Consider the following 12264-nt stretch of genomic DNA (forward strand, 5'->3'; position numbering starts at 1 on the left):
TCTATCAAGTATGTTACTCTGAACAGGATAGTCATAGGCTCTGCCCTTATACACCCTAGTATTTTGGTCAGCAAAATGTTTTAAAATAGCAAAAACTTATATAAAATTTACAGAATGTTTGAACCACAATTCCAGTTTTATACATTTTTAGTAAGAAAAGAAAAGAATTGAACAGGTGCACAAATATGAATGCTCAAAGATTTTCATCCTTATTTACAAATAACAAAAGTGTACATGCAACTTATATAATCAGCCAAAGAAGACTGGTAAATAAGTTGTCAGTATACTAAACCCATACAATGGAATACCAAAATATAATGGGCCAAAATGTGCATCTTTGTATTTTTATTAATGATATAATACCAAGTGCAAACAAATTAGAAAGTTTATGTGCATTTAGGTACCCATGAACATAGAGAGGGTTTGGAATATATTATACCTGACACATGGAGATGGTATAAAATAGTAATATAATTTCTGAGGCCTAATGCCTGACTTCAAATCCTAGCTTTACCAATTTCTGGATGGGCAATCTGAACTATATATTATTTGACAACTAAATGTTTCAATTTATTCATGTATGAAATGGGTATTAAAATAGTAACTACACATTGTTGGTAGGTTTAATTCAGGGAAGATGTGTAAACTACTTAGAACAGTATCTGACCCAAAGGAAGCATTAAAAGGGTTTGTAATATAACATGTCATGCTGATGGGATTAGGAGTGATTTTTATTTTCTTTCAGTTTGCTATTTACATTTGATAAAATTCTATGTGGTACTGAACTCTTGATTCAAATGACTTGGTTGAAGCTCCCCAAGTCATGTTAGGAAAGTGTTAAAATTTCTTGTAAAACAACGAAGAAATAGACATGATGCTTATTCGTTTTCCTGATTTTTGTTAGATAGGGCCAGTTCAGAGAGCAGACATTCCTATTTGTTATCCTTGCTCAGAAAAGTTTGTTATTATTTTATCTTTCTTCAGTAATAAATATTGACTCTGCATGTCACTGAGGGTGCTACAGGCTTGTCTTGTGGACTGGAGACGCTGAGACTAGCACTTAATCCTGTAACATTAGCCTTAAAGGTTGTCATACAGATCTAACTTTATGTTTTGGAAACAGAACGGTGGATTCTTTAGAAGCCTTTCCCATTCTTCCTGGTTTGTCAATACCACCCAAGATCTCCTCTTCCACAGGACTTGAGAAGGATCCTGGTGAGTTTCACAGCATAAATGTTATTAGAATAAGCAAAATGATTTTTTATAATTTTGTACTCATTTAAAATTTAAAAAAAATTGTATCGAAGAGAGTTATTTCCTACATATTTCATTTCAAGTATTGTGTAAAAAGATAAAGAGATTTGGAAACAATGGTGAATAACTAATTTTAATTCCTTTATTTGAATTTGAGAGGCTGAATTTTTAAAAATATGCATGAATATTGAAGGCTATAGGAAATTATAAAGGTAAATTCTTAATAATTTAAGAAGCTTCTCTATAGTTGATGTATTCTTGTTTTAAAAAATACATAATATTCTTCAAAAGAAAAATATACATGATTCTTTAAATTCCCTTGAGCGTGATTGAGAAACTCTCTGGAACTTGGGGAACTACTGGGAAACCTAGGGGGCTATTGATTCAAAGAAACTATTTTGTAGTTTTTCCCTTTTTTAAAACTTGTTACTCATGTTCTTGAGCCTCAGGCTGTCATTAAGAAAAAAAAAATCTTCTTGTAGAGCAGGACTTTGATTGATTTTAGAAGAAATTTTTAAATTTTCAGAATTAACTCCTCCTTGGGCTCTCAAGGCACTGTTGAATAAAATGTTCTTTATCTCACTTCAGTTTTACCATCCTTTGTTTGGATTGTGATGGAAGGAATTCAAGTACCAAGGCTTGTTTCCAAATATAATTTTTTTTGAAACCCATTTTCATTATCCAACCAGTATTCACCCAAACTACAAACATTAATGCATATAATGTCAAAATCCTGACTATCTGCCTTGGGTCTGCTTTAAACATTTTATTGTTATAGCTTAAACATTTTAAAGACTTGATTAGATCATTTGGAATTCCAAATTAACAGAATAATGTGTGGATCTCAATTGAGTCTAGAATTGAATATCCACATGTAGAAGTAAACCCTGGACCATATTCACAGACCTGTGGGTTCTAACAGGAGTGACAGTGTTAATAGGTAATAATTTTAAAAACTGTTAACTCTGAAAGCTGAGGTCTACAGCTCATAAGTACCATCAGTTGAAGTCCCACTAATTCTGTGATATTTAGAGTTTATTCAGGATCCTGTGAGGGTTGATGAAAACCTTTACCTTCATCTTCATTCTCCTCAAAGATATCACACATGTCTTTCTTGCAGAAGAGCTTCTGAGTTGGTCAAAAGGGTTGGCCATTCTTATGGCTTTAGTTTGAATACTGAAATTTATTCGAGTATTCTTTTTACATATACATGGAGCTCACTTATATTGGGGGTTGGCCATTGTTTATTTAGTGCTAAACAAAAGACAGAAGACCTTTCTAAACTGTTTGTTGAGAGAATTCAGTTAGTAGCTCCAAATCATTGTGAAATTGTGAGCGGAAGGAGCAGAATTTCAGTCCATTTTTATAGTAACTTTTGAGGTTCCTAAAGATTCTACCCCTTCGAAAATGTTCTGCTGAAATATCTGATATATTTACCACAGGAACCATAGCTCCATGAGAGTCAAAAAACTCCTCATACTTATCATAATGTCTGGCACCCAGTAGGCATTTAAATGAATGAAAGAATGAAAAGAAATTAAAAGAAAACACCCAAATGGAGCACACTTTGAAACATATCTGGACACTATTTTAACAGTTTTTTAATACTTATGTGTAGACTGCAAATATCACCAAACCAAATAAAATGCCATGCAGTTTATATGCTTTAAAATCAAATTGTTGAACAGATTATTTTGTTTTATGATATTATAACTCACTCAATACTCATGTAAGTTCATGCGGAGGGAGAAGGCTGAATATGCTGAAAGTGTAAAAAAATGCAAAAGAAAAATCATCATTTCCCAGTGCTATAGGGTTGCTGTTCCTTTTTCATTTAAAATGAAATGTATCTTTAATAAAAAATAAGAATTGATATTTAAACATGCTTTGTTGTATGTGAAATTTTTGTTTTATTTTGTTTTTAGCCAAAGTATCCTTTTGTAATTGCAATAACAACAAAAAACTTTAAAAAAAAAATAAAATGAAAAGAACTGAAATACCTGAAGGCTATTATTTTGTAAAATTAAAATATGAAAAATGTTAATTTTACTCTAAAGTAACCTTAGGTACATTACTTACTTTGTATCTTAGATGAAAAATAATGAATACTTTTTATAGATGCTTTTTAATTTTTTAGTTCATCTTGAGGATATAGCCTAAGAAATCCGTACAACAAAATATTTTTCTCCACATTTTTATAACAATTACTAAGTTATAGCTTTAATGAACATGTCACTGAAATCTATTAAATAGTAACAGGATGTAGATCTGTGTTTCTCTCTGAGGTGCATGGTAATTTACTGGAGTCTTAGATTAAAATTGCCCAATTCTTTTTTAGAATAAATGTTTTTCTTCCAGGAAAAAGGAAAGAAAAATAGAACGTAGGAATTAAGACAAATTCTGCTTTCTATCCATTTCATGAACCTACGAATCACAGCCTGAAGCCTCCCGTGGTAGAGTAGGTAGCGCTTAGAGCAAGGTTGTAGTCACTAAGAATCATGATTCCACCAGGTTCTAAATGGAAATCTCATTCATGACTCTGTGACTCAGTTTCTTTCAGGTGGGATAATAACAATACCAAACACACAGTGTTTAGCTTGTCAAGTTCATGACAGACATCCTGGTGCTTCATGCCACTGAGCTCTCTTTATTCACCATCATTTCCCTAGGTATGAATGAATTGTAAAGCACAGTACACTCAAAAACCTGGTGTTCCATGATCTAGCTTTGACCCTATCTTAGAAGATAGATTATCAGAATCAGAAGTCCCATCTCCTGACTTCACTGCCTGACTTACTCAGGAAGTACGTAAATAGTAACTGTAGCCCCACCTGGAGTCAGTCACCTGTTTCAGTGTTTGTTTTGTTGCCATCTGCTTAAGACCTTGAACTTGCCTCTTTGCACTCCTATTTCCATACATTTGGTGGGTCACTTTTAAACTGATTCCTTCAGTGCTTCTTTCCCTGATAATTTCACAACTTCTTCTAAGAAAACAAGACTCATGGTAAAAATTGTTGAATAGAAAAACACTTTATTTTTTTTTAGTTTTTATTGTTTAAATTTTTATTATTGGTTGTTTAAAACATTACATAGTTCTTGACATATCATATTTCATACATTTGATTCAAGTGGGTTATGAACTCCCATTTTTACCCTATATACAGATTGCAGAATCACATCTGTTACACATCCACTGTTTTACATATTGCCATACTAGTGTCTGTTGTATTCTGCTGCCTTTCCTATCCTCTACTATCCCCCCTCCCCTTTCTTAAAGAAATAATGCACTCTATGCCATCTTTTCTAACATTATAGAACATATTAAGTGTTCAAAAAATATGAGACAATATTATTTAATACTTGAAACTCATCAGATTGCAGCAAAAGTTATCTTTTAAAAATACAAACTTCATAAACCCACTACCCACATCTCTCTAAAACACTTTCAATTTAACAAATACTTAAGTAATGCTTATGTTTCAATACTACAGGTACTTGAAATACATTGTACTATTTTAACTTCACAATTTATCTTTACCAATTATGCAAAAAGTTCAGCAACCATTTATCTAAATATTAAGTGGAAATTTTCATTCTTTTTTTTAAAAAAAATTATTATTAGTTGTTCAAAACATTACATAGTTCTTGACATATCATATTTCATACATTTAATTCAAGTGGGTTATGAACTCCCATTTTTAGATTGCAGAATCACATCAGTTACACATCCACTTTTTTATATATTGCCATACTAGTGTCTGTTGTGTTCCGTTGCCTTTCCTATCCTCTACTATCCCCCCTCCCTTCCCCTCCCCTCCCATCTTCTCTCTCTACCCCCCCTACTGTAATTCATTTCTCTCTCTTGTTTTTTTTTTACCCTTTCCCCTCACTTCCTCTTATATGTAATTTTGTATAACAATGAGGGTCTCCTTCCATATCCATGCAATTTCCCATCTCTCTCCCTTTCCCTCCCACCTCTTGTCCCTGTTTAATGTTAATCTTCTTCTCATGCTCTTCCTCCCTGCTCTGTTCTTAGTTACTCTCCTTATATCAAAGAAGACATTTGGTATTTGTTTTTTAGGGATTGGCTAGCTTCACTTAGCATAATCTGCTCGAATGCCATCCATTTCCCTGCAAATTCCATGATTTTGTCATTTTTTAGTGCAGAGTAATACTCCGTTGTGTATAAATGCCACATTTTTAAAATCCATTCATCTATTGAAGGGCATCTGAGTTGGTTCCACAGTCTAGCTATTGTGAAATGTGCTGCTATGAACATCGATGTGGCAGTATCCCTATAGTACGCTCTTTAAAGGTCTTTAGGGAATAGTCCAAAAAGGGGAATAGCTGGGTCAAATGGTGGTTCCATTCCCAGCTTTCCCAGGAATCTCCATACTGCTTTCCAAATTGGCCGCACCAATTTGCAGTCCCACCAGCAATGTACAAGTGTACCCTTTTCCCCACATCCTCGCCAGCACTTCTTGTTGTTTGACTTCATAATGGCTGCCAATCTTACTGGAGTGAGACGGTATCTTAGGGTGGTTTTGATTTGCATTTCTCTGACTGCTAGAGATGGTGAACATTTTTTCATGTACTTGTTGATTGATTGTATGTCCTCCTCTGAGAAGTGTCTGTTCAGGTCCTTGGCCCATTTGTTGATTGGGTTATTTGTTATCTTATTGTTTAATTTTTTGAGTTCTTTGTATGGGACTTCCTCAAACTGAAAAGTTTTTTCTCAGCAAGAGAAACAATAAACAATAGGGAGCCTACATCCTGGGAACAAATTTTTACTCCTCACACTTCAGATAGAGCCCTAATATCCAGAGTATAGAAAAACACTTTAACAGACTTTTAAAAACTGAGTCCATGGAGAGGGAGAGAGAGGTGAGTCAGAGGCCCACCCTATCTACATCCCTTCCATCACTGGCCTATGTGGAACCCTTCGCCTCGCTGGGCTTTAGTTTTACCACTTGTCACCCTCAAGGAAAGAATGAAGCTGCCATTAAGGAAAGGGATAGGTCAGAAGATTTCCTCTTTCTCTGAGGCTGCTTCTTAGCTCTTAGAACATCTCTACAGGGTCGTCTGCAGGAGAGAAGAGACCTGCTTCACTTTTCCCTGCTTGCCACGTTCACACCCCTGAGGCCCTCAAGGTGAATCTCATTAAGTGCTTCCTGTACTTCCGTCTACACCACTTTCTACAAGACACTGTGGATTCGATTCACCTGTGATCGCTGAACCCCCACCCTATATAATTCTGTATGTTTTCTTCCCAGGCCTCTCCCCCACCTTTCCCATTCCTGGAAGCTGTCTCCTGTGCTCCCTGAGCTCATAGCCAGTAGCCCGCCAAGTCCCCTGTCCTTGACCTCTTTGAAGCACTCCCTGCACTTTCTTGGCCTAACTGGATTCTGATAATGTTTCTGTCTCTCCTGCCCTTGGGAGTGGTGCTGGTTTCCTCTCCTGTACCTCACACTTCTTGGATTAGAGATGGGGAGGGGTTCTCCTCACTTCTCATTGCTGATTCCAGACCATTTTCCTTTCTTCTTCCCTAAAACTCTGAGCTTCGATCTCTTGGTATCTGACTATATCCTCCATTGCCCCTCTCTCTCTCAGTACTTATTGATGTTTTATCCTTTGTCTCACATCTTAAGTTTAGCCCGTGGGTCCTTGTCATCCTCTCTAACACTTGTAATTCTTGGTGATTTTGGTATTCAGATAAATAAACTCTTAACTCACAGTTCCTGGGGCTCTTGTCCTCCAGCGATTGGCCTTCTATCATGCTACATCTATTCTGAATAGTTATGGTCTAGAGATCCTCCTCTAGCCACACCCTATCACTTCAGTTACCTCTCCGTTAATTCCTATAAGGGGGTTAATTCACTGATTGGCTTAAGCTGCTCAGAACCCAATCATTTCTCCTCTGAATTCTTGAATTGTCTCACATGTGAGCTCTTGGGAGATACTTCACATATAATCCATAACAAATTTAATTTGCTTATATGTATTTTTTATTTGTATTGGAGAAATTGGTGTGTAATTTTGCTTATTTATAATATTTATGTCAGGACTTGATATTGAGATGATGGCATTGTACAGTGCGTAGCAAAGTATTTCCCCACTTTCTATTGCTTGGATAAATTTGTGTAAGATTGTATAGTTTCTTTTCTTAATGTTGGGGGAAAATTACCAATGAAGTTACTTGGCCAGGAGATTTCTTTATATGGAATCATAAAAGCACAGATTAAATGTCTTTAATGAAGTTAGAAATGATGAGACTGTTTTCATCTGTCAGTTTTAGTAAGTTGTATTTATAGAGATATGTCTCAATTGTCAAAAGTACTGCCACAAATTTGATGGTAATAACATTTGCATTGATGTCTCTTTTTTCATTCTCAATATCAATTATTTGGTTCTCTCTCCCTCTTTTCTTCCTTCCCTCCCTCTGTTGTCTTTCTCTGTGTTCATTTTTGAATGGGTCTGTTAAATTTATTGTTTCCTTTTTTGAACCACCTTTTACTTTTGCCAGTCTTCTCTATATTACATTGCTTTCTACTTCATGAATTTTTGTTATTATTTCCTGTTCTTCATGTTGTTTACCTCTGAGTGAATGCTTTCTTTTTAGGTGCCAATATTTGCTATTTGATGTCATTTCAATACTTACTCCTAATAATGACATTTTCTAAATATGAATATGTATGGTAATGTTGCCTAATGAGTGTGGTGGAACCTTCTTTCTATAAAATGGATGAGACTCTTGTTAGGACAAAAGTTCCCTTTAAAAATATCCCATAGAGTGCTAGACATATGGAATCTCAAAAAGTACTTTATAAATGGCTTTTTTTCCCTAAGAAGATAGTCTAAAATAAAATCATCATTATTGGATTCATATCATAGTAAGATCAACTGCAAATTTCCAGGTTTTAGTTTTTCATTATAAAAAGCACATGCAACCATATTAAAGAGCATTCTTTTCCGTTAATGCCACCACTTCTTTGCAGCCATGATTAATAACTTGGTTAATTCTCTTATGATTTTCGTCTCCTTTGTGTCTTTTTAAGACCTGTGGCTACGTGAACATTTTTTCTAGTTGTCTATTGTAATGATTTCATTAATTGAACAAAAATGCCCACTTATTTTCTCCCAGTGCTTATAAGAGAATGCTCCCCTGGTGTCCCAGTGCAGCAGACCCCTCTAGCTTCCCCATCTGCCTGCCCCACCAGGGGTGGCTGGGTTTCCGAGGAAGAAAAGCCGTACTTCATTCCTTCCCTCTGACACTGTGTGAAGGCAGCTCAAGGAAGCAAGGGATGGAGGGAATTTTGGAAATAGAATTTAATTGTTTAAAATAAGAAAATAGATTTAGTTTTGTGCAGGAATCCACTTTATCACAACAGGTGGCACGGAGAGTGCCTGCCTACATACATTCAGTCTACCACAGCTTGTCCTTTGAGGTCTATGGCACCCGGTTCCCCAAATTTTACTGTGATCATCAAATGCCTTCTCATAAATATTTTCACTTACTGACCCAATTTTAATTATTGTTTTATAGTAACATGATTCAAAAATGTTTTCAAAAACTGACATTTAATATATTTAATATATCTTATTAGATTCTGCTGCAGTGGCTATTCAAAAATTAAAGCTAGAGCTTTCTAATAAGATAATGGAATAATTTTTTTAATAAAATAAAAAATGGCATAATTTGTGTTACACCTCACTGGTGACAAGTTTCTTTTATATGTGCTCTCCCTTAATTCTCACAGCGTCTTCAACTGGCCAATGTACATTGTTCTCATTTTACAGATGAGGGAACCTAAATATCAGTAAGTTTATGTGTGGCCAGTTCAAGTCTTATAACAAATATTAGGGTTTTTTTGTTTGTTTGTTTTGTTTTTACCATGATAAGGGTGGAATCCAGGGCCTCATACATGCTAGTCAAGCACTCTACCCCTGAGTTACACTCCCAGCCCAAGTATCACACTCTAATTCCCATTTCTTTCTTTAATCCATTTTTTTTGTTATTATACATGTGCATGCATGCACACACACACACATACACGCACACACACGTGTGTATGTGTATATATATATATATATATATATACACATTCATATTGTCTTGGATGCATTTATGAGTTATGTTCTTTGGTAATGATAAAAGTGGAACATTTCAAGGCAACACAAAGTGATTCAGTGAACAAGGGGCTCATAAAGTATTTTTTGGTATGGGCAATGTTATGAGCTAATGGTAATATAAAAATATACACTATTTTGGCCATTTTTCTCCATGTGCTGTATGTAACTATGGTGTTTCTTGTTACTTAACATATTTTTATAATTATATTTTTAATCAGTCCTACAAATTTTACCAATATGGTTATTTCATGTTGGACAACTTTGGAGCATTAGCTTTTATCTTGAATTATAAATTAACTTCTATTTCTTTTTCAGTTTGTATAACAATATAATAGGAAAGACACCTTCTCAGATGATATCCCACTGTTCATATTAATGGATAGTTCATAAAAATATAAGAGTTTTATTATTTGAAAACACATCTTGCCTCATCTTTTTTAGGAAAATGTGAAATATATTTTTAATGTGCCAAATTCTAAACAATCAAAAATTTTCATGCTGGGAGAAATGAATGCTGTGAAATTAAGTGTTCAACAAATCTCTAAGAGAGACTTGTGAGATAAAAGGAAAACTGTTTTCCGACCATTACAATAACACACCTGTCTTGATCGAGATAGCTCTTTTCTTACTGAATACTTGTCAGCAAAAGGAAAACCACCAGAGTCTAGCTAATTTCTGAAATTTCAAGAGAGACTGAATACATAGTCAATAAGAAATGGTATCAATAAGTGGATTACAGATGTTCTTTTCTGAAGTAATCTTGAGACAGAACATTTACAGTTAGATTAATTCATTTATATATCCTAAACAAGATTGTGAGGACATTTAGACCAGTGATATTCCATAGAAATAAAATGTAATACACTTATAACTTAAATTTTTCTAGTAGCCACATAAAAAAGTACAGAAACACTTGAAATAAAATTTAAACATACACTTTATTTAACCTAATACGTACAAAATGTATCATTTCTATATGTGATCAATATCAAAAATTATTAATAACCTATTTATATACTTCCTTCTTACCAAGTAATTGAAATCTCTCATATAGCATTTAGCATGTCTTTCTTTGTGTGTATGATGGTGTGGATTGAACCCAGGGCCTTATGCATGTGAGGCAAGCACTCTACCAACTGAGCTGTATCCCTAGCCCTAATGTGTCTTATGCTAGGCACATTTCAAGTGCTCATAGGCATACAGGGCTTATGATTTAATATTGACAGCATAATTTTTTTACTGTGATTCCAAGGACCTTGGCCATTTATTTCTGTGTTTGTATTAATGTTATAATGCATGGAACATAGTAAATGTACATTCATATTTAAATATTTTTTTGGATGTAGAAGGACACAGTACATTTATTTTATTTATTTATTTTTATGTGGTTCTGAGGACCAAACCCAGTGCTTCACACATGAAAGGCAGGCACTCCTAAGATGGAACGACAGATCCTTTTGCTAGCTGATGACCTTGGTTAGGGAACTTGATTCTCCCTAACCTGGGCTCATTATAGCAGTGAAGATATTTGCATCTTCCTTTTAGAATTATTGTTTAAGAAATAAATGAGCACAATACAGGTGAAACACCTTAGTTTTCTTTTCATACCTTTTCTTTATTTAATCTGAAGTCATAGGTCAGATGATTTAATCTATTTTTCCCCATTTATATTAGATTTTATAAATTACCCCACCAAACTTAGGACTCTTTTTTTCCCTCCAGTTACAACTGAGTGGAAAGAAACTAGAATCAGAGAGTAGGAGGTTCTTGGCATCGCGACTATAGCCAAGGACAATTATATTAAATTGCTTAGCATGCTGTGGAATTAATTGCCCGTGAGCTTAATTATAAATACTTAATTTATAAAACAGCCTCTATAAATGCACAGGTCCACATTTAGATATATGAACATTTTGGTAAAGAAGTGTCAGTCTGATATCCAATTTAAAACTTTAATGTCAGCATCACTTCAGATCTTCTCAGCTTCCTTTCTGCTCAGGCTGACCCATGGCTCAGGGAATTCAGAAGAAATAGGGGCATGATCTGTTCTTTTCTGGCCTGTACTTATATACACATGCAGAATATAATGAGCATGCAGAAGGGTGCCGGAAATGTGATACATACGTGAGCTGGAGACTGGCTTCATAGCATGCCACTCTTCAGTCAGTCACTCAGGGCCTTACCCTCAGAAGGCGTTTCACCCTCGGTACTGGCCTTGACTTTCAATCACTTTGACTTCTGTGTTTTGTAAGTGGGTCTGATGGGATAGTAGAGCATGCACCGAAGCCTTGACTCCCAGTTGGTTCTGCCTCCTGCCACCCAGGGATAGGCTCTTGGCCACCTGCTTCTGGGGTCCAGTCCAGAGACTCCAGTTGCTTTATCCTGAATGTGGGCTTGGGTGTAGGAGCAAGGAGGTCTGGGGTGGGTGTGGGGGTCTGCATTCACCTGGCAGGTATCCCCAATGTGAAGGGAGCACAGCATCATAGCCTAGAAATAATGCCCTGACCAGGGGAGAGAGACTGCTGAATGAATGAAAACCACTTTTTGTTTTGTTTTCTTTAACAAAGAATTCCCAGTTTTATTTGTACTGTGTGCTGTCAATTAGGTAGCAAGTTCTGGACTGATGTGAGAATAAAGCAATCCCTGTGTTAGAACTTCATGGGTCATAAAATCAAATACTGTTACCCACTAAGGACCCCATCTACTTCTTTACCTTACCTCTTCCCAAATAAAATGCTTGTTCATGTTTCACAGTTGACTACCAGCTTCAGTAGTGGTGGGCTACTGCTAGATACTAGTTTTCTGTCTAGTTTTATCACCCAAAGTGATGGTATTATAATTATTTTTTGTCTAGTTTTAGCACACAGATAATATCTTTCT

General features: G+C 35.3%; 1 protein-coding gene across 1 annotated transcript in view; it reads left to right on the plus strand.

The window, feature by feature from the left end:
* Iqcm (IQ motif containing M) overlaps positions 1–12264 on the plus strand; it is a 316123-nt gene that overhangs the window by 61537 nt on the left and 242322 nt on the right. Inside the window, exon 5 of the mRNA XM_076864082.1 lies at positions 1124–1215. Coding sequence (XP_076720197.1) covers positions 1124–1215 — 92 coding nt within the window. The remainder of the gene's footprint in view (positions 1–1123; positions 1216–12264) is intronic.

This window comes from Callospermophilus lateralis, chromosome 8, assembly GCF_048772815.1.
Source record: "Callospermophilus lateralis isolate mCalLat2 chromosome 8, mCalLat2.hap1, whole genome shotgun sequence".
NCBI classification, from domain to species: Eukaryota; Metazoa; Chordata; class Mammalia; order Rodentia; family Sciuridae; genus Callospermophilus; species Callospermophilus lateralis.